Consider the following 23,953-nt stretch of genomic DNA (forward strand, 5'->3'; position numbering starts at 1 on the left):
CATTGGAGGATGGTGACGGTTCTGTAGCAATCTTTTCTAAACTGGCATGGTTTCTAAACAACCAAGCCATTATTTGTTAAGGCTAGCCATAAATACCATGAAGTTGTGAAGCTACACAGTGGGCCCACCAACTGCTAGTGAGCTACAAGATGGATGGAATGGCTGCTGGAACTAATGTGGCAGCTGAGTCTCAAGGCATGAGCTTGAATAATATCTGGCTTAGCAGTTAAGTTCTAGAGCTTGCTTTTATGTGATTATTTTAACTGTGTTGGGGCACCTGCAATTTGGCATTGATCATTGTTGGTTGGCTGGCTTTTAACATCTGGGCCACTGTTTAATACCTGTCAGGGAGGGTTATCACGTAACTTGTTTCTCCTGTCTCCTGTCCTTGCACCTGCTAAATGGCAAGCCATCTTCCATAAGAGAGAGGAAGAGAGAGAGCATGAAAAAGAGAGTGGTGCAACACGGAGCCCTTATTAAAGCTGTCCTCCAAGGCTGCCCTCTGACTGATTCCCCTGTAAATCTCCCATTTAATTGGAGAGGGCACAAGAAGAGAGGTGCAGCCTCAATCACAAATGTATTCTGTGTCTCTAAGGATAGATGAGAGAGAGACAGAAAGAGAGACAGGCAGTAAGACAGACAGACAGACAGACAGACAGACAGACAGACAGAGAGCTCCTCAGAATGTGTGGGTGGAGAGACCAAACAGAAGTCAGAGATATAAACACGATGAGGGTTTGAGGAGTGAAATGACATATTTATGTTTGCCTGGGAAGTGGGAGGCAGGAGGTGAGAAGATGAAAAGGTAGCACAGTAATGGAGAGAGACGGGCAGAGAGGTGCGCCAAGGGTGATACAAGGATAGGAGGAGAAGGACAATGGGCGAGGAAGAGAAAGTAATGGAGGGAGACATATAGAAATGGCTGGCAGTGAAAGAAAAGGAAGGTGTGTGTGTGTGTGTGTGTGTGTAAGAAAGAAAGAGAGAGAGAGCGAGAGAGAGGTAGAAGAGAGACGGGCTGATTTCACCAGAGTTGCAGCCTGAGTATCCTCCCTTAATGGGGTTGCCATGACAACAGTGTATAAGAAAGTCAGGCTCCAGCAGAGTGTGTGGTATGTGGATGTGTGTGTGCGTGCTCTGCCCCTCAAGTGATTGTCTGTGAGACAATATACAGTAGGATACCGTTACACAAGTGCACCTTGGGCTTTTTTGTAAAAGGGTGGGAGTTTATTTCCTTTCACTGTTTGTTTGGTTGTATGTCCTTGTATGAATGACGGAGGGAGGGAGAAGGAAAAGAGGAAAGGAGCTTCTCTGTCTGTGTCACTGCCCTTCCTGGCAGAGCCACGTGGGTGTGCAGTAGCTGTTGTGTACTGGCCATGTCCCCTGTACCATTGGCAGCCATGTTGAATGAGGTTAGGTGATGGCAAGCCGGTCAGGTGACATTGTTTGGAGGGCCCAGCTGTCACGGAGCAGAGGCAGTCCCACAGGAGCGCCAATCTGTCATCATTATATTAATGACACGCATAGCACTGCTAGCAATGTCATCTCTTGTGTGTGCCAAAGCTAACGAGCAGCGCCCTAATTGTAAAATTAATTGAAAAACATTTTGATTAAAGACCACCCTCCACCACCCCGTCCCTCCTCCATCTTCATCAGCTCCCCTTTCACTCTGCGTTGCCATCTTTCTATCCCCCTGGTTATGTCCTTTTGAGTTTCCTCCCAGCCCTAACATCTCTCACATTCACACACTGTTCTCACTTTCTTTTGCATCCCTGACCTTATCCCATTTTCATCTGTGCTTTGTTTCTTCTTTAACCTTTTCTAACCCACCAACACGCTCCCTAGCCCGTCATTTTCTCCTCCCTTCAACAAACTCATTTTCTACTATCTGTCACTTTCTTCTTTCGTTAGGCAAATTACAACTCTTTTATGTGCTCAATCTCCCTCCTCATCCCTCCCTCTCTCCCCTCCTCTTTGTCTTTTCCCATCAGGCTCCCCACTGCGCTGCTGTCTCTTTCGTCTTTTTTCCTCATGTCTCCATTACTGTCTTTTTTACGCCCTCAGTATGGCTATGTATGTGTTTGTATGAAGTGGTGGTAGAGCTGGGCGCTATGGAAAAAATTAAATATCACGATATTTTGGACAAAACACATTGATATCAATACTGTAGAGTTGACTATTGGTGCTTTCACAAAATATTTTCACAATGAGATTTTTGACAAATACTCATATGTAATGTGGATCTAATGACTAAGTGGGTAAAGGCAAATTAAACAGCTAGAATAGTCTGGTGAATTCAGAAAATTACATCACTTTACTGTAATGCAGCCTTTAAAAACAGGAAAAGACAACACTTACTTACTTACTTACATACCATATTACGATATAATGATATCCAAAATCTAAGACAATATCCAATCTTGTATCACGATATCAATATAATATCGATATATTGCCCAGCCCTAAGTGGTGGTTGACTTATAAGCGAAAAGGAGTTAGTAAGGTGGTCGTCTGTGCCTAGCTTTGCCTTTTTACTGCACTCCCCCTTAGCCCTTTGTAGCCTCAGAGTTCGGTCAGTCTCTTGTCCCTGACTCTCATTGACTCACACACCTTCTCCTCCTCTCTCCAGCAAAGCTCCAGAGCCTGAGGGAAAGAAGGAGAGAGTGATATGGCTAGTGTACATCTCCACTGGTTTTTTATTCTCTAGCCTCCACTCTCATCTTGCCTCTCCTTCTGCTCACATTCTTCGTCTCTCCCCTGTGTGGACTGAGGTCCAGTTTATCATTCTGCTACAGACTCCATGGCAAGATTTCTGCCTTTTGAGCAATTGTGTGTGTGTGTGTGTGTGTGTGTGTGTGTGTGTGTGTGTGTGTGTGTGTGTGTGTGTGTGTGTGTGTGTGTGTGTGTGACAGGAATTTGATTTCTTGCACATGTCATGATCTAATTAAGTAAATGACACATTAGGTATTGTCACTCCCTCTGTGTGCCTGAGAGCATACAGTATGTGTGAGTGCAAAATACTCTCATACAAGGTGAGAGAGTGAGAGTATATATAGGCTGGGATAATGAGAACACCATAGCTCATTAATGTCACTCGTTGCAATAATGATACAGGCAAGAAGGAGGGATTGATTATCAACGAATTATCAATAATGCGCCGTATCAATCGGAACAACAGTTTGTCACCATGCAGATCGACGTCACTGCAGGACAACAAGCTCCCAGGGGAAGGTGTTACTGCCTCACCACAGGCTCCTATGTTCATTTATTTAAGTGGAAACATAGGCACAAACAAATGCTACTCTGATGAATGTCTGTTTTGTGCATAATTAGTTAAACATAGCTCTTAGTCAATAGGAGAATGGATTAAGTCTTCCTTTGTAAATTACAAGCTCTAAACATGGTTATTGAACAGCACGGGAACATCCATTCTTCATGTTAGCCTTAATAGCTATGTTCAGAGAGAGAATGAAAACATCAAGGGAAAATAGACTAAACAATATCAGGTGCATACTTGCGCCTGCCCTCTTTTCCTTGCTCCCTTTCCTGAGTCCACTCCTGTTGGCCCTTTTTACATGACCCAGACTGTCTCGGAGAGTAGCTGGCAGTGAAAGAAAAGACAGCAAAGTGACTGTAACACCGGTCGGAGTGTTGCCATAGAAACGCAGCGTCACAGCTCCTAAGCAGATAACACATTCAGTGCCATTCCCTTCATCGTAATTCCCACATCCAAGTAAGTAGCGGGAACAGGTGTGATCAACAGCTTTCTTAAATATTAGAAGGGAGGGGTGAGGGAGGGTTTGGCACCTGGAAGGACGGTTTCTTTCTGAATTTAGAGAGAAGCTTGTTCTGTTGTAATGACGACCTTGGGGAAAGAGTGTGAGACAGGCCTGAAGCTTAGCCAGCATGCATTAAAATGCAAAGCAAGGCGGCGTAGATGGAGGTACAGTTGCAAAACACATTGTGGTACTTACAGTTTCTTTCTACTGTAATCTTCCTGCTTATTGCTATTTCAAATCAAACACTGTCTGTTCAAGAGCTTGTTAACTGTTGCCATAATTTCAATCCCATCCATCCCTATACACCCTCCATTTTCCATTTTCTTCTTTAATAGTCTAAAGAAAAAGAGGAGATGGCCATGTTGGACAAGATGTTGAATGCGTTCCTCTTCACATGTGTGTCTGTGTGTGGCTGGCCCAAGGGCAGATCACCAAACAGCTGTGTGTTAGTGCCAGTGAGTAGACATTTGGTCCACTCGACCCGTAATGCTGGCACACAGGATGGGGAACGGTGTCCAAGTCCTCTTCTCAAATCCTCCATCCATCCGTCCAGCCCCTCTCATTGTCCCCGGGGCAGCAGGCGGCCCCAGCTAAATACTGATCTGCCTGAACAGGCACAGGTGCACCAGGGGGTTTGTCCTACTGCCAAATGTTGTGCTTCGGTTTCCTTTGGGCTTATGAGAGGTTTTTGCAGCTCTCTCTTTCGCTTCTGGGGGGATTGCAAAAGCTGCAGATGCAAGTGTTTGATCAGCCTGCCGATACAACAGGAAACGGGAGAGAGCGAGAAACAATAGAGGAAGAATTCTGATGAGGATTTTGCAGGACTGAAATAAATGGCAACAGTGATGCGATTCTTTTAAAGGTGTTGTGCAGCTCTGGGAGTCACCAAAAATGGAGTGGAGGTCTGATTTTACTGACGGACAATGTAGTATCCCTGCAGCTCTCCTCAGGGAACTGTGTTTGGTGTGGATGTGTGTGCCAGGGGTTTCTTTAGAGAGGCACGCTGCAGGAAGGGGAGGGAATAGAGGAGTGCTCTGGTTTCGTGCCTCAATCAGGAAAGCTTCAGGAGTGCCTCTCAAGGCTCAAATAGAAGCTAACATCCATTTGTAGTGTATTTAAAAGAGAATGCGTGCACTTAAGGACTACTTATTGCTTCACGTAGCTGAACAGAGACAGTGAACGAAAGTAGATATGCGTAAAAGCCTTGATACACTCAAAGACTGACACATAGCACAGCAAAACTCTCTCTCTCTCTCTCTCTCTCTCTCTCTCTCTCTCTCTCTCTCTCTCTTTAAATGCCCTTGCTTTCTCATTCACTTTATGTCTCCCAGGACAGTGCTCAGAAATGTTGAAATGGGGCCTAACCCACGAAGCAAAGAGGGAGAGTCGTTTAAGCTAAGTTAAACAAGGGCACTTAGATTTTAAAGGGCCGTAATCTTCAAAAAGGGGTGCTTTAAAATCAATTGACAAGACATAAAGGGTAAAGACAGATTAAGAGGAGGAAGGTGTAGTTGTTGGCAGTTAAAGTTGTTGGCAGTTAAGTGACTTATTTTTATGAATGAACATGTTTAATTGAATGTCATTGATACTTGTTCTGTGAATGCGTCTTTGCTTATGTGCTCATGTCCACGTCTGCAAGTGTGGGCTATCTGTGTGTATGTGTGTGTTTGCTGGGCAGCGCAGGTGGGCTGGATCAGTATCCAGAGCAGCACTAAGCCAGTGATTCAGCCCGCACAGTTTGGGCCAGAATCCAATTAGGACAGCCATCTGGTGACCAATCAGGGCCCTGGCTGTGATGTCACAGCAATAGAGCACTGGGTTCCATGGGAGCTTGGAGAGGTAAATGCCATGAATCACATTGGACCCCTGTGCTGGTGAGCTTGCTAGTTGGGCCACAGAGCAGACTATCAGGCCATAGCTATGCAAGCGTCAGCGGATTGGATGATGAGGCGTGAGGGGGCGAACTGTGCCGCTGACCAGGATGCTGGGTCGCTGAAACCAGGCTGTTGTGATTTGTGTCCCTGCAAATGTGGTAAGCGTTGTGTTTGTGCTTCTTTACTGACAAGAAGGAATTGTTGGCCTGTACACAAACTCCTTCTTTATTCATGGCCGAGCAGTCTAGTACACATATATTTGCTTTTAGTGTATAAACTGTAGATGTCTTTTATCATTTCTGTCGTTGTTTCACTAGATGATGGCAGTAACACTGGAGCCCTCGCAGTTAGGGCACGAGGCCAATATACTGTATCATGGTGTGATTGACAGCTCCAAATAATTCTAATGTGATTAATATTTCAAGGCTCTCTTCCGTGCGAATGCCCCCTGTAATTATATGTAATAATAATATAATATAATATAATAATAATAAAATAAACAGTCTCAAAGAGCACAAGCCAGATCTCTAGCACCCAGTGAGTCCCCCTGACCCGGACCTACAATGGAAATGTTCCCAGCTTTCACACCTCTTGCTGTTAGCAGACCAGAGGGGTGGCGGGTGGCTGGGAAAGGAAGGAAGTCTCAGGAGAATGGCTGTCACTACCGAAGGGCCCTCTGCAGGGCATCAGAGGGGAATCAAGACAGAGTGACAAGAGAGAGTCTCAGTGAAAGTTGACCTTAAAAAGCTTCACAGTGCCAGATATTGCTGTAACACTTAGGTCTGTGAATATTTAATCAGCCCTTAAGCGAGTTGTAGAATAAAGCAGGTATAGCCCTAGTAGTAATGCAGTGCAATACTGTGGCCTATGTCTTAGGCTATAACTAGCAAACTAGCCTACAGTAATAATGCAAATCCCTCAGATGTACAGTAGCATGGATAGAGGAAGGGGGTGGAGGGATGGACTGCTCATCCCTCAGTTGGGATGTACAGTAGCATGGTTAGAAGAAGTGGGTCGGACTGTTGTGATAACTAAAACCAGTTAAATCCACCCTCCTTCCATCTGGTGCTTATCTGATCAGTGTAGCAACCAGCTAGCCCTCTCAGCATGGGATTTCATATCAAACACAGGCCATAAGCCATATTCAATAGGCATGACAAGGATACACATCAGTGGGAACACGCAACGTATTTGCTGGCCTTGCCTGCATATATAAGGGCAGCAGGGGTGAGACAAGCACAGCGTCTTGACATCAGCACTTACGTAAGTAAACAGGGGAGAGCCCACAAGCCGGACCTCACATACACTTCACACAGAGAGTGTGAGTGCAACAAAAAGAATGAAATTAGGGAAATAGAAAAAGAAGAGGGAGAGGTGGAGGCAATCATGCAGAGAGAGACAAATCTGAGAGCCTAGCATGAAGGTTCAGGAGGTGGGAGGTGTGTGAGCTTGTGGGAATGTTTGTGTGCGAGCGTGTGTATACTCTGTATGTGCTTATGCCTGCTCTGCCGCCCTGGTGACTTCAGGTGTTATCTTCTTAGCCTCCAGACGTGACAGTGAGATAATTAAAAATGTTAACACTCACTGGAGCTTGTACTTCTATGAATTCTCAGTTTCTTTCTCTTTCTCTCTCATTTGCTTTCTCCTCTCTCTTTCATAAACACACACACACATACACACACACATACACACTCTCACATTCTATTATCTCCCTTAGCCCGTGTTATGAATGACACACTTAAAGCCTTAGAATGACTTGGCCATGCAGCAGTGGATCACAATTAACGTCAACGCCAGCATCTGTGGAAATAATTGTCACAGCTCAATTTTGATGTGCTTATGACCTGTTTTTCCTACTTTTAATTCCGAAATACTTATTTCAATTGACATCTATTTGTACGCAGGATTAGTCATTCATTGAGTGCATTTGTTCCAAATTCACTAATTCATTAGAATTGTGAGAATCAGTTGTTAATTACAGAATGTTCAAAAAGGAAAGGTGAAAATGGAATGAAAGATGTGTAATTAATTAACACTCACTGTTGAATTAATCAGACTGACTGTAGGATAAGAATTATGGATGGTAAAAAGCAGTTGCATTTTATTTCCTTGAATAAGCATAGACAGTAGACATCTATTTTTAAGGCAGTCAACAAACAGAGCCTGGTTTACTGAAGCAGTAGGAGGACACTGTTGAAATTCTGACAAATGTCTTGGCTCAAGAAAAGGGAGAGAGATACAGACAAAGACATGCTCACTGGAGTGTTTCACATGGAAAAATGAAAATTGACAGAAAGCTGACGGAGGGATGACAACCTTGTTTGGCCTTTACTGGATGATCAACATGTGTTACGCGGATATGGGTCCCCAAGGTGGACATGGGGCGGCTGATACAGAGGGTTCCACGCTCCACTGGAATTCCCCTGCCTTTAAATTAGCATCCTAACTCTGCTTACTCAGCTAGCAGCACAAGCTGTGGAGCAGTGTGTGAACACTGGCGATAATGAAACTGCACACCGTCGACATCATTAAAGATAATCTTGGCTCATTTTGTGCTGGGACACATAATCTAAGGAAGATGCCGTAAACAACAGGAAGAGCTCATTTTGCCTGAGCAGGGCACATAAACACCTTCTTACTATCGTCTCACTGGCTCCCACCAGTCTCACTCCTCTCATGCTTCGTTGGGGCGGGGGTAAAGAAGTACTATGGGTTGGTTTGCAGAAAACAGATCCCAGGTCAAGGCAAAGGCTTGTCTGAAGGCGTCTCCAGCATGTGTCTAATTGAGCGCTGTGTAGTTAATTGTTTGTGCGTGGGAGGGGATAAAATCAATCTGTTTTCTCACTGCCGTGACTTCTATGCCCTGGGGTGAAAGACTGGAGCTGGCAGACACAGACACACATACATGCGCAGCTCTGCCAAAAATCCCCAAACCATGCCTTGCAAGCACAAACTTGCACATGCAGACCCAAACCCTTCCTCTACTGGCACACACACATACACACACACACACACACACACACACACACACACACACACACACACACTCAAACACACACATGTACACTCACCCCTCAGAGGAAGAGGATGTGCATGAGGGGTTATTGAGTCAGGGTAAAGTCAGATCCATCTATCGATCGGCTGCTTGCTGAGAGAGGAGTCAGGAACGTGAGATCTGCACAGGTCAGAGGGCCAAGAGACAGAGGGGATAAGAGACAGTAAAAGAGTGAGAACCATACAGAGCTTACAGCTAGTAGTGCTCCCCCCACACCCATCCCTTTGTATGTAGAGCCAGAGTTCTGCTCTGACGTGGATATTCAGAGAAGCTCTACTCTTCATTAGAAGAAGATTTCTTCAATTTGTTATTTGGGTCAGTGCCATATGTTAGATCAATGGGAGAGAAAGACACATACTTACAGCAACTAATTGTTATCCTTATCATTTTATTTTTATCCATTGCTATAGATTATTCTATCCTTAATGTATAATATATATAATTAATCTACAGTAAACCACCATGTCAATTAACATAAATGCAAATAAGTCATCAATTTGCATATTTAGCTAATCAGCTCATTTGCATGTGTTTAGTTATCTTTAAGGGTGTTTCAATTTATGACTGAGTGCTGCTGTCAGTAAATATCTATTTGCATTTTAATTCTTTGTTTTCTTCGATTCATCTCCACACAGCAAAAACGGCTGTTCTAGTTTATGGGGAATTTGCAGCAAAAGAGTGTCAACTGAATAATTTACTTTTCTTTTCAATGGGATAAGAGCAACAACTCACATCTGATCTCAACTGAGCCACCAAAGCTCCTTTCCCATTGGCTGACAGCAGCTGGTGGAATGCCTGCAAGCACCCCCTTGATTGGCTCAGAGTTATTTATTTTCACTAAGTCAAAAACTCTTCCATTATTGATGAGAATGAAGCAAACTGGGATCTGATGATGAGATGTGAAAATGGGATGAGAACTGCAGAGGGATGGAGGGAGCATGTGAGTACAAAACAGGGGCGGTGGTGAGTATGGAGAGGCAGAGACCTGAGGCTGAAGAGAGATACAGTATGTAGAGGGGGAGGTGCTAAGGTGGATTCGTACAAACAGTACTAGGAGATGGAGGGAAAATCGAGTATTTGAAAAGCAAGAAAAAGAAAGTGTGGGTAGCAGCAGAGCCCTGTGTGTGTGTGTGTGTGTGTGTGTGTGTGTGTGTGTGTGCGCATTTGAAGGTGTTTGTCTGGGTGTACATGTCTCAAGGGGTAAATATTACACCATAACACGCACAACTGAAAAACAAGTGCGTGTGCATTGAATGCATGGGAGTGTTATAGATGTGTGCTTTTTCTTTGTGTGTACACTTGTAGACTACGAGTAGTAGTGGGGGGAGGCAGTCGGCACAGACCCTCTGGATCCTCTCCATGCACTAATGGGTGTTCACCTGGTGTGGATCCCGGCATAGCGTTTCCAGCATCGTGCTGTTGGTAATTAACAGAAGCAGGCAGTGGAAAGCAGCACCTGTTACAGCCTGACTGACTGAGGCCCTGAGCTCTGGGCTCTGGGCTGTGTCTCCCACTGTTCCTCTCTAATAATCAGACCACCATCGCCTATCCTTCCTCCAGGATCTCACAGCATGTTTGCATGCACTTGTGTGTTTGTGTGATTACGTGTGTTGTTCAAAAAGAGAAAATAGCTAGAGAGACGGAGAGATTATACAATCATTTCAGTAGCAATGGTAGCTACAAACAAAGTAGCTTGAGGCTCTCTGTGTGCTTCTAGATGTTATTTTTCCAGCAAATGTACATGCTAGTGTCAAACATTTACATGTCTGTTTCCCAGACAGCTGAGCAATACACTAATGCAAAGGCTGCTGTGTGATGATTCAACTATTGTTGTGCTTGAGACTTGATTTTACCTAGTATAAAAGTGTCAATGGTTTATATTTTCCATTTCTGTTCAGACTTATTTATACACACACTATCAATTTATCTGTCACTGATTTAGTTGTTTTAAATAGCAGATAGAGATACATAAATGAGGGGGTTTCAGCATTAAGTTGAGATTTAACTGAATAAGACCACTGCATGCTTATGTTTGCGTGGACATACACTTTTATTTCTCCTGTTGTTCCTGAGTAGATATGAAGGTAGACAGTGGGACGAAGCAAGAGAGGAAGTGAGTGACAGCCATGTTTTAGAATTGGGGCATGTCAGCCAGGCCTGCTGTGTCAGAATTTCCTGATGCCCACTCTGCCCATGCTAAAGCTGCATAACCTTGGCAGGCAGATTGGGGTCACTACTATCAAATTAGATACATCACACACACACACACACACACACACACACACACACACACAGTGTTGCACATCACTCCGACATGTGCATTTGGTCCTACTCGCTGTGTGAAAATTCACCTAAAGTTAGTTTGTTTGAATTGCTTTTTGTGAATTGAGTTTCCCTAAATTGTAAATGCCCAGCTTTCACAATGAGATAATGCACTGGGTTGATAGAAATCCAGATACACTTATCTGAGATTTAATTAATGTGCGCTCACATTACAGGCCAGAAAGATACGCTGAGCTGGTCATAATGCAAACTGCTCTGTGCCTGTGTGGACCATTTACATGCTAGTGTGACTCTCTGACATTAGTCCGAGTATTGCTAATAAACAGCAGCTCTTAATCTATCTTGTCAGAAATCCAAATCCTGAAAACAAACAAAAAATTAATCAAATATTGACATTGTCAAAAGGATATAGACTTTTGTTTTTACCAATAAAAAGGCTGCTCCTCATCCGCTGTCTGCCAAGACTCGGAACCTGAACGTTCTTACAAACCCTGAACGCACCACAGCACAATAACAATGTCAGATTCATGTTCAACAAGCAGCCTGCGGCACACTTTTTAAACCAAATGCATTGAAAGGGATGAATTATGTTAAAACTTTTTATTAAGTAAAGAGGAAGAAACAATTCATTTGGGCGAGTTAGATACAAAACACAATATGAGTACATTACACTCAGACGTTGCAACTACTCGGCTCACCTCACGATTACATCGCCTCATACACTTCACCTTTAATTAGATACAAATAGTTAGATAAAAGTAGTTATTGTCAGCAACAATGAAGCAAAGAACCATCAATTTGTTTGAACTGTCCTAACCTGAAGAATATACGTCTTAGTTTGGTTTTTAGTCTGTCGGACTTGAGCCAAACTAGCTTCACTGAAACCAAACCTTCACCTGTTTAGAGAGTGGATTTCTAAAGTGGCAAGTTGAAGATGTGACAGAATAATTAGTTGATGGTGCCACTGACACAAAAGATGGATACTTTCATTGTATGGGTCTCAGCAATAAGATGAAAAGAATGTCAACCTATTTTTAAATGTCACTGTCTCTTTTTGTTCTGAATCCCTGCTCTACTTTGTGCCACAGATCTAAACTGGGTCAACATCACATGTGGCGCCCCGATGGGCTCTTCTGTGTGCATACATGTGTGAGTGTGTGCATGTTGGTGAACATGTATGTGCCTGCTTCAAGACATGATCATGTGCATGTTACCATACACTGATATCAACACTTCCTGTAGGAGTGGGTGTCTACAGTTTGCCTTGAGTGAGTGACTATAGTAGCTAAACAATTACGAATGAGTTTTTTCCACACATAATTATTGTCTATTATCCCCAATTAGGAGTGAGCATGCATTATCTGCACATTGTTTAAGTCTTTTCCTTTGGTTGTTATTAGAGAGAGCTGTGGATGGGCGGGAGTGTAAAAGGTTTGTGTTTGTGTGCGTGTGGATGTATGCAAAGGTTTCATGTGTTTGTCTGTGTGGTGTTCATCTGTATTGTGTTTGATCGTAGCGTATGTTTGGCTATGATGTACCATAGCGCAACAGTGAGGCGGGGCTTGCCCTGATGGAGCTTTCAGATTAATAGACACTGATAATAACACACACACAACTCACAGTGCTTCTGTCCTTAATGAAGATGGATCTAGCCGGGGCTGGCGGTGCACAGGCACTTGGGGTGGCAGCCTGCCAGTCACAGCCAAGTGACATCTGGTAACAGCTCAATGCAAAGGGCGGGAGGGAGCAAGATTCACCAGAGAGTACAATTTCATTACATTATCATGTTATATCATAATCCATTGTTGGTGGCTCATAAGATTAATGTCAGGGCCGGCAGTTATCACTCTTGTTGTGTAGACTTAATGGTCACAGTGAATTATTCATTTCCTCCTATTGATTTGCGACGCAACTCATGCTGACAAAGTTGACAGCGCAGGTTGACTGATATGGAGTATATCTAATTTGACTGGGAGGTTGGGACGCAAGGGAAAAGAAATGGAGGAGAAAGTGTGAGAGGAAAAAGTCAAAAGCCAGAAACAAGATGAAGTTATTTCTCAGTGCAGACAGATGTGGCACTAATTGTGCTGCTCAACTTTCTGCATCTTCTAGATGTTAAAAATAGATTTCTTAACCATTGACAAAAATTGACATCTCACCTTTGTCATGGCCAAATTGCAATTTTCAGACTGAATTGATGTATTATCTTTCCACTGGTTGGTGATTGGTTAAGAGATGGCTGACAAATTGGGTCAGAGGTTCCATCCCTGTAAGATATTAGAGCCCATTAGAGCAGGGCAGCAGCCAGTGTTTGTGTTAGAAGACAGGTGGGTGCTGAGGTCACTTCCTCTGGCAGCTGTGGCGGACATCACAGGGCAAGCATTGATGGGTGGTGGCATTGCCTCCTGTTGCATCAGTAATAATAAACAGTGACAAGCTCTCCGCCGCCGCTATAAATCACAGGCCACACTGGAGACACTGAAGACCAGGCTGGGGAGCACGTTCTCTCTCCTGCGTTGTGTCATTGCTGACAAACAAACTGACTTGTTGGCTGGCTGGCTTGGGGCAGACTATCTCTATCACTCATTCACAGATGAAGCCCTGTTAACACACACACAGTCAACCCCTTTCAGATACTTCTGCACTCTGATTAGCATTTACAACTGTCACTCAGAAATATTGTACTCTTACTAGCTGCTTTATAAGCTTTTTTTTTTTTTTTTTAGAACTACTACTGTTTCAGAAGCATACTGGTTAAAGTGTAGACTCTAGAGATGAGGAGGTGTGTAGGTTGGGCTTTGTGGAGAGCTGCAGCCGAGGGCAGATGCTGAAGCAGGAAAAAGTGGTACAGGGGTGTCTATTGAATAAAGTGAGAGGGGCTCCCTCTTTCTCCCCCCTTCCCTTTGCCTTTATGTCTTTGACAGCCACAGTAGCCCTGTTTGATATCCCTCCGCTGTGTTCTGCAGCTCTGCAGATTCCCTTGTCTCATTTGCATTCCCTTAAAGCACACTTCCATTAAAGTATCTCCCTGTTTTTTTGTCTCTTCCCACTTTCCTTCTGTTTCTTCAAATAGGTCTTTTTTTTCCTGGGTTGCTGTTTTGGAAGGAGCCTTATTCCCTGTTGACTACACAGCCTATCCCCGCTCTCCCTGAGTCAGTAATCAAACACATTGGCCCTAATACACAGGCCATTACAAGAGCTCTGATGTTCCATCTGCACACAGCCGGCACAATGGTGTCATTATATAAACAGCCCTGCTGCTGCAGCCAGCGAGATACTACCACACCACAGCTCCGGCCTTAACTGACCTACCCCAGTAAATGGAGAAGTGTTGGGATGAGCTGACCTGAATGTGCTTGTGTAGTTGCTGCTATCTTAACAACATTATCCATCCTGAATGAATGCTCTAGTGTTAACATCACAGTTCTCACTATGACCCAGACCGTGTGGGCTGTTAGGCATCAATGCAAATGTAATAGAATCAGGTTGTTGTGAGGGAATAATAGCTAATGCTATTATGTTGTCTTTGCTAGTGATAGCCTCACCAAAAAGGATTAGGGAGATTAGCGATAGGCCCAACTGGAAGATAACAATGAAGGGGGTGGGAGGATGGCGCTTTATACAAGCTGGTATAATTTTTTTTTTGCAGTGACATTGATTTGATCTTGTTTTGGCATCTGTTGTGTACAGAGGTGGGATTGTACAATTTGTAGAGAATGGTATTATTTCTTCAGTTAAGATTTTAGGACATCTAATACTAAAAGGAATATTCCTGTTTAAATGTAATAGATAGTGGTGTCAGATTGTGCTAGCCGTTACCCTTGATGTCACTTTCAGTTCAGTTCAGTTCAGTTCAATTTTATTTATATAGCACGTTTAAAAACAACTATAGTTGACCAAAGTGCTTAACAAGCTCCAAAAATCACAGAGATAATGTACACAAACAATGCACAGTATACAATACAAAATAACCAACAGTAGAAAAAGGTCAAGATATCAAAGCTCAACTTGAATTGAAAGCCAATGCATAGTAATGGGTCTTAAGCAAGGACTTGAACGTTTCAATGGTACGAGCTGTTCTTACATGAATAGGTAAACTATTCCAGAGGTTTGGAGCAGCCACTGAAAAGGCTTGGTCACCTTTGTTTTTTTAACAGTACAGTGATTGAAGCAAACTCTTTCTCATAATTAGAGTTATCTGATTCCATGCACACTGTTAATAGGGGCTTTTGAGACACACACACACACACACTGCAAGTGGAAGTGTGTCCAAATCATCACTTTCGTTAATTTGAATAATCATTGGATTAAATTCGACTATCATACCTCAGCATCGTGGAAGGCAGGTTTGACAGTAAAAACACAGCCTCCCACTCAGCAAAGCTCGATCACAGATGGTGATGGTAATGATATTTCATGGTATGTCTGTTACGTTTCGAAAGGAAAAGTAGGATAATTATATTCACTTTGGCGAGTGATTAGTCTTATGGAGGTGAAGAAGTAATTAATGAATTTTATCTCATCCCCATTTATTGTTACACTTCCTTGTATTGCTCCCTCTTGCCTAACTCAACAGAGTACAAAAGAGTATCGAGTGTGACAAAGCTTCAGCACCGATGAGTCAGAGGGAGAATTACTTAGAGGACCCCAGGCGAAGCATACGTTTTTGTCGTTCTCTGCAGTCTCATCAAACCCTAATACTACATGGCTAGCCTTCACTGAGTGTAGTGATACTTTCCTCTGAAATAAAGTGCCTGTCTCAGGCCCAAATCCCAACAGTACTTGTAAAAAAAGTACTTGTTTTCGATTTATTCCAATTTAAGTGGATGTTGGAAATGTATTTGAACTGAATTTTTACTTGATTACAAATATTTAATGCAGCAGTTTGCATCACTTTCTGATTTGTAAGTGAGATGTGATTGCCATTCAGTTTTGCACGCTCGACTGTGTCGGTTGCTAGGAGGCAATCATTTCCTTCATAGCGGGAGCTTTGCCACTGAACCAACTATTTGTTGTTGAAGCATCTGAGGCATAAACATCAGTCTTAATAGCATGGGAAATGCTGGTGCTTCATCTTAGGATGCAAAGACTTTTCTTTGCATGAAGCAACAGACCGTCAGAAGTTATGTCAAATTTTTTAATCAATCATGAGTGTTTTCCTATCCAAATACATTTGTGTGTTTGCATTTTCCTGCACCCCACTTTGCTTCCCATTGCCCTGCATGATTTTCACTTGTATATACAACATACCTCATCATCAAATATATTGAAATGCTAATTAAGAACTTTGTGCGCAAGCATCTTTTGCAGGCTCTCAGTAGAATATTTACTTTTAAAGCTGCAGTCTTAGTCCAATTAGCGTTGTGGATCTATAGCCTTCTGACCACAGGCTGCCCAGTCACAGATGCACCGAGTCGACTCACACTTATCATACTTGTCTCTTCCACCTTGAGATTAGAACCCCCTCGGTTGAGGGGGGAGGGGGACAGCCTAAAGCAGAGAGTTGCACCAGCGTTTCTAATTTGCAGCAAAAACTGTCTACGTAGACTCTTTGTTCTCCCTCCTTTTGATTCTGGTTGGGTAATCTTTCTAAATGCCTCTTTCTTCTTTACAGAAATGATTTGCGTGATGGGGTAAACATGAATGGTTTTCGTGACAGACACACACAGCCTTTACCAGTACCCCTTGTGACTTGTGACACCCTGTTCTCGATGAGCAAGTCTGCTAAAGCAAACGGATCCTAATGATCATGGTGATTATCGTAATGATCCAATAGAAGTGGATAATGAGGTTATTTGCTTTGGATCAAGGCAGCCTGTAAATTAAAAGCTGATGAAACAGAGGGTAGCATCCCAAACAAGATGACCAAGCTGTGCACTTAAGTGTAACTCCACCAACGCATTGTTTAGACACCCGCAATCCCGCATGTCTTTCTGTTGATACAACTGACTGTCATTTGCCCTGCCTCCCACTTTCTCTTTTACTCGCCTTCCTCACCTTTCCACCAGCGCAGGGAAATTGCTGTCCATTCTCTTATTTTGTGGGCTCTGGTCTCATAGGGCTATGATGTTCCGCTCTATTAGAAGAGAAACAGTGATGATAATAATGGTGGATGTGATCAGTGCAAAAGGTCAGCCTCTGGCCTCGGGCACATAACATCCTCCATGTAGGGAGAGCACAGAGGGTGAAGACACCCATCTCACACCCTCCACAAACTCCTAACCTGCCTCCACCCAGAGGCACACTGACTCATAGACACTGGCAAAAGAAATGCATTCTCCTTTGGCATTTGTTACTACTCCTTTGCTGTTCTTACTTAGCTATTTTCAGCAGTTTCTCTTCCTTTTTGTTCCTTTGTTCTGTAACTCCTTTGTTTCATCTTTTCCTTCATTTTGGCTAACACTATATCCTTCTTTTCTCTATTCCTTCTGTTCTCCCTTCCTACCACATTGAAACAGAATGGTGTGTAATGCTAGCTTTCTTTTTATCACAAAATAAAATCAATTTATCCACCGTGCACTTTTCTCTCCCACCCTCCCTCAATCCCCAACCTGCCCTCCCTCCCTACCTGTTCTCTTTATCTGGCCCACCTCATCTTCTGAGACCACAGGAGAGCTTTTGTTGAAATGTACAGACAAGCACAGTCAAAAGAAACAAGCGGAAAGACAGATTTTTCTTATTAAAACCACCAAAGTTGGAGAAAAAAAAACGACGGCCTGTCACTGCACAGGAGGGGATCAGTTTTTGACCATTAATATTACAGTCAGATTGGGGGTGGGGGAAGAAAGGCTGTAAGGGAGAGTGGTACCTCCAAGACTTCTACAGTACCACATCACATGTCTATCGCTATTTGTTTACTGCTTTTCTATTCTTTCTTTGTCTCTCCTGCCCTCCCTCTGAGCGTGTCCTTTTCTCTCAGCTTCTGGTCATAGAGAGTGGTCGCAAACAAACTCAAAATAAGGCACAGTCTGCACTAGTGCAGAGGTTGTGTGTGTGCTGTTTGCCCTCCCCTTCTCTCTCACTCTACGACATCCAACATACTAATCCACACAGCGACACCCTGGCAGGTCCGGTGGCTGCGGGCCGGGCGTTGCCACTGGGGAGGAGGGTAAATATCAGAGAAGGTCAGGAAGAGGAGGGGCTGGAGAGGTGGAGGGGAAGCCAAATCAGTGATGATGAAGAGAGGGGGTGAAGCCACCCAGTCACTCACTACCTGCCATATTGGCTGCCAGGAGAAGAGAGCTTGGCCATGCCTGCATGTTGATGTGTGTGCTGTTGAGCAAACACAAAAGATTACAAAAATGCAGGGACTTTTTGTCACTTTTTATAATTCCAAGTGTCTAACTTACAGTTTTTTACAATCACTTTGCTACTAATTTCAGAACCTTGGCGTCATTTTTCAAAACTCTAGACACAAAACTCAAAACGATCATCACTTGTAACACAGGCTGTCCAATGTTCAAAACATTGCATTGTGCATTCATATCTTTAAATAAATCTTGCACTTGCACAATCATTGGTTCAAAAAACTAATTTATTGTGAAATACCATTGAAACGTTACTTTAGATCACCCACACACAAGCTACCCATAGTTTCACTGGGTCATCGTTTATACAATCATTAAATATTGTAGTACACAATAGGTGATACATGTTTCATTATGGTACTAGATGTAAATACATCCCTGTAAAAGTACTGCAGTAGTAGAGAGAATACTACAGACAGTGGAATCATTGAACAAAACCTGAAATGTATTGATGAAAAACAATACAGTACGATCACAACATAGGTTTATTTGAATCAAAGCAAAATAATTAGCTACAAAATAGAAAAGAAAAGACAGTACTGTAAAACATCAAATGCAGTGTTCCTCAACTTGCTTGTACTGTAAAAAGCAAAACAAAGAAGTGATTACTGTACTTCTACATATTCATCAACTCTGTCTTGTGGATTTGGCCGCAGGTTCTCATCTACATTGCAATTAGCCAAACATCTTGGAAAAAACCTTCGGGCATGGTGAACAATGTGGTACGAGTATATATGTATATGTATATATACAGTATATATATATATATATATATATATAAAGTATAAAGTATATATATATATATATAAAGTATATATCTCAATCATCAGTAACGAGTTGGCAGAATTGGACAAGCAATTCCAAGGGCCTGCATGCATACAGTGCAGTACTGTCAATACTGTAAATAGTCTCAAAGGTGGTACATGGGACCATAGAAACAGTGTCTGATAAACAGTAGTACATTACAGTAAAGAATTATGATGAATATTACATCCATAGATAATGTAGTGGTTCATGCTCCACACTAATTGGTGACAATGAATCTCGTTATCTTGAAACTTTCATGATCTAAACATGGAATATTGTTTGTTTGTTTCCATACAACTATGCATTAAAGTGCCCATATTATGAAAAAATCACTTTTTCTGGGATTTGGGGTGTTATGTTGTGTCTCTGGTGCTTCCACACACATACAAACTTTGAAAAAAATCCATCCATGCTGTTTAGAGTGAGATACGGTTTCTGAATGTGTCCTGCCTTCAGTCTCTGGGTGAGCTGTTCAAAATCGGCATGGCTTGTGACGTCACAAGCCAAAACGAGCAGGCTAACCGCAACCATTAGCTCGTAGCGTTAGCGTTAGCATGCTAACGCTAATGCTAACGCTAGCATGCTACCTCGTTCTCAATAGCAAAGCACTGCTACAACACACACAAGTACACCATAATCTACAAAAGAACTACTTACATGTGCGCCCTCATTTAGAAGTCCCCCAGCTAATCCTGCCTTGTAACTGACCGAAGTTGTAGAAACAGCCTTTCTTTTACTGTCTATGGAGCTAGCTAGCTGACATGATCTACATCTGAGCTACTGCACATGTGCAAGTGCAATCAAAGATAGTACAGAAGAAGAAGAAGAAAAGAGGTCTCACTCTGTAGCTAAAACAGAGACCAGGTGAAAAGAGGATCTGCAGCAGTGAGAGAGAGCGGTGCAGTACAACAAAAATATGGTGTTTTTTGAAAATTAAACCATGTAAACCTATTCTGGTACAACCTTAAAATACAATTATGAACCTGAAAATGAGCATAATATGGCTGCTTTAAGAGTAATGCAACAGTTACTTATCATTTTAGTTGTATCGATTGATAGTTAGATCATTGTAATGAAATAAATAGACAATCATCTGAAATGTAATGTGTGAATAGCTTTTTGAAATAGTAGTACTTTGATGTTAAGTTGTGTCATATTGAACAGGTGATCTTTGTTAAATGAACAAATGATTTTTGGTTTATGTGTATTGTATTCAAGCAACTGAAAAAAGTGTTAGAGTTTTGAAAAATGACGTCAAGGTTCTGAAATTAGTGCCAAAGTGATTGTAAAAAACTGTAATGTATGTCTTGAGGTAAAGTTTAGATTAATATTAGTGTTATTTTACTACTTATTGTCCCCAATATTTACTTAGAATTTTCCTTTAAATATTTTCAGAGTAAGATTTAAATGATCTGTGCTTTATCCAGTATCTGTAAACCTTACCAGTCTTTATGGATGAAACAAATGTGCATCATTTGTGTGTGTGTGTGTGTGTGTGTGTGTGTGTGTGTGTGTGTGTGTGTGTGTGTGTGTGTGTGGGCTTGTTTAACTATATTCGTGGGGTCCAAAAACAGGGAGTCCAGTATACTTGTGGGGTCCTGACAGCTTTGTGGGGCCAAAATGCTGGACCCCACAAGTTTAAAGGGCTGTTTGAGGGTTAAGACTTGGTTGTAGGATTGGGGATAGAATTAGGTTAAGGGAAAAGGTTAGGCATTTAGTTGTGATGGTTAAGGTTAGAGTAAGGGGCTAGGGAATGCATTATGTCAATGACGGGTTCCCACAAAGATAGTGCCACAAACCTGTGTGTGTGTGTGTGTGTGTGTGTGTGTGAGAAAGAGAGTGTATGCATGCTTAATCTATTATATTATGACCTCCTACAGTATAAGTTGTTAGGATCAATAAAATTAAAGATATAGAGGGTTGGCGAGATCAAAGAAAATCCTCTAAACCCCCTTCCAAAAAAGAAATTGCACCCACAAACACACAGATACAGACAGATGCAGTCCAATCTGTCTGTTTCATCAGCAAGCTCAGCAGGAGGAGTATTAGCTCTAACAATACCGTCTCTACTGTTTTCTGTCTTCCAGCCCCTGCAGGGGCAGAGCAGTTTCTACTGTCAAAAAATCAGAGCTAAAGTTCCAGATTATGATTTATTTCATTAGGAAATGAGATGTATGAGCCCTACGGCACTGCTGACTGAGTCACTGCTTTTCACCGTCTTGCTTTGTGTGCATACCCGTATGCACACACACACACACACACACACACACACACACACACACACACACACACACACACACACACGCATTGAAAACATCTATTTTTCACATGTTGAATACAGCCCCATTAACAGCCCCAAAACATATGTAGCATGTCTGATTCAATCAAGCGTTCAAACACTGGAGTGATGAGCTGGTAGTGGTAACAGCTGTTGCCATGCCATCCTGCACAAAATGGCCTCACATCTCCCTGTCTGATCATTATACCTGACCACCACAGGGGGAGCCTCTGCTATACTGAGAGGAGTAATAATGCAAAACAGTACAGTAGAATAATTCCTTTTTATGGACATACAGTTACATACAACTGTTTATGAGGCACGTATATCTGTTTATGAGGCACTAACCTCTCTGATATTTCTATCTCTCTTTTTCTGCAGGTTCACCTACGCATTAGCACCACCCCTTGCCCTGACCCCTGGTCAGCCTCCAATATGGCTCTAGCAGTCTGGATCATCTTCACCTGTGCTGTTGCTTTCAGCAACATTGCTCCATCCTCACCAGGTGTGTAATAAATATTACAAATGTTGTGGTATTTTTTAATTTTGTCACATTACATTACAAATAACTAAACTCATGCATTCATACTGTATGTACACTGTTTATTAAACAATAGGTATAATGTTGTATTGCTTAACTAAGCCAGCTTTTAATAAGCACATTAGCTACTGTTGGGTTGGCTGGCTGTAACTGGCCTGACCAGGTTATTGCAAATGAGGGTGTAATATTTATACGTCAGCTACGTGATGGAGGTTGTAAGTATATTGACTTGCTGACCGGGCTAGAAACGCTGCACTTGATTAACCAAACTGTCTACAGGAGACGGAGAGAGATTGTGAGCAAGGTAGAGAGTGTATGTGTAAGTGTCAATAACATTTCGTGTCATCTCGATGTTAGTTGAAGCGTGGCAAGAATATAAGGGGGAATCCGTGCATGTAATGGTGCCATATGTGTGACCTCTTTGAATGTGCCATGTACCATGAGATATTTCATTTTCTGTTAGTGTGTGTTTGTGTGTGTGGTAGCTGTTGTATGTCTAGCAGCAGGTGACCTGGTTGGGCTGAAGTGATGCTGGAGGGTGTGTGGTGTGTGGTATGGTGTGGTGTGTGTGTGTGTGTGTGTGTGATAGAGCAGGGATTGCAGGGAGAGAAGGAGGGCCAAAGAGGGAAAGGAGGGGCTGCTGGGTGTCCTGCTAGTGGCCTGCCACACAGACAGCAGCACACCATCTGCTGTATGCTCTCAGTCAGCTCTGTGCCAACGAGCCGCTGGGTGATGGACAGCTAGGATGAGCAGGGGGAGGAGCATTAGGTAGAGACACTGTCGCCACAGGGCGGGGCTAGTGATGAAGCAGGAGGAGACGAAAAAACTGAGGGAAGGAGGTTAAAATTAAAATGTGATTGTGTATGCCTTTAGGCATTGGTTTTTAGCTTTCCTACTGTGTACTGTAAGCTCTGATTGGCCAGGTGCAAATCTAATTTAAGTAGGTGCTGTGTTTTTTTCCGTCTTAATTTGGCTGCTTTTGTAACATTGGATTTAAGTAGCGTACGCTCTGTTCCACCGAGCACATTTTGCCTCTGGCGCTGTGTTGCTTTGTGTTTATGTGTGGGTGTGCACATTTGCGTGGAAATAATTCAACTATCTGTGTGACCTGGCACTTAGGGGGTATTAATAATGCATTAATAATCAATAGACTGTTATCTGTATTCAGCCCCAACGTACATATGCAACATTTGGTTTGGTGAAATTAGGAAAATCTTTTTCTAATCGAATCAGGCACAAAGGCATGCACGTAGATACATGCGTATGCACACCCACACCTCTTTGGTGCTCATAATTTTGGCAGCTGAATTTTGGCTGAGATGTATTCTCTTTATTCTACTGTAGTGTGACCAGAGGAGCAGGAGAGAATATAAAAAGAGTGCAAGGGAGGGAGAATTTAAAGGAAGAGGGCAGGGTTTGATGTGACGAGAATTGCTGAAATCACTCTCAGGCTAATCAGAGCTCAGTTGGAAACCTGCAGGATCATCACACATGGCTTCACAGTCTAATGTGTACCCCTGCTCCTCCTCGGTGTCCCAACTAATCTGCCATGCCTTAACCTCACTCTACTCTTGGCTGCACATTCTAATATTTACCCCTAACACTCACACATTTGTTACTAGCTCGTTAATGCAAATGTTCCTAACCAGCATGCTTTGCACACATACTTCTTCACTGCTCTGTCCCAAAAACCTCACTCACCTGCCCTATTACCTTGTTAATTCACTATGCAATTCTCCATTTATTTTTGAAATGCAGTGGCTGTGTGAAATAAAAACAACATTTTCATCTGTGAATGCAAGCTCATACTAACCTAGGTAAATAAAGTAATGTTCCAACTTCCTAGCGGCATATATCAAGCCCCTCCGCCTGCCTGGCCCGGCAGGCTCCATGACAGACGGACATGAATACCCTGACAAACTGAATGTCCCGCTGATTCCACAGAATGTTCGAGACTGTACAACCCTTCCTATGCAGCGTTGTTGCTCTGAAAGCCCATTAGGCTTGCCTAATGTGGAAGGCATTGCAGGCA

The 23,953-nt window shown here is 42.8% G+C and overlaps 1 protein-coding gene across 4 annotated transcripts in view; it reads left to right on the top strand.

The window, feature by feature from the left end:
- adgrl1a (adhesion G protein-coupled receptor L1a) overlaps positions 1-23,953 on the top strand; it is a 102,034-nt gene that overhangs the window by 25,317 nt on the left and 52,764 nt on the right. For 3 of the 4 annotated variants that reach the window (XM_035997092.1, XM_035997091.1, XM_035997093.1), the window contains one exon: positions 21,762-21,885. In XM_035997092.1, coding sequence (XP_035852985.1) covers positions 21,816-21,885 — 70 coding nt within the window. In that variant the 5' untranslated portion in view covers positions 21,762-21,815. Of the gene's footprint in view, positions 1-21,761; positions 21,886-23,953 lie in introns of those variants that run through there. The other variant, XM_031312489.2, reaches the window with a different exon arrangement.

Source organism: Sander lucioperca, chromosome 21 (genome assembly GCF_008315115.2).
Source record: "Sander lucioperca isolate FBNREF2018 chromosome 21, SLUC_FBN_1.2, whole genome shotgun sequence".
Taxonomy (NCBI): domain Eukaryota; kingdom Metazoa; phylum Chordata; class Actinopteri; order Perciformes; family Percidae; genus Sander; species Sander lucioperca.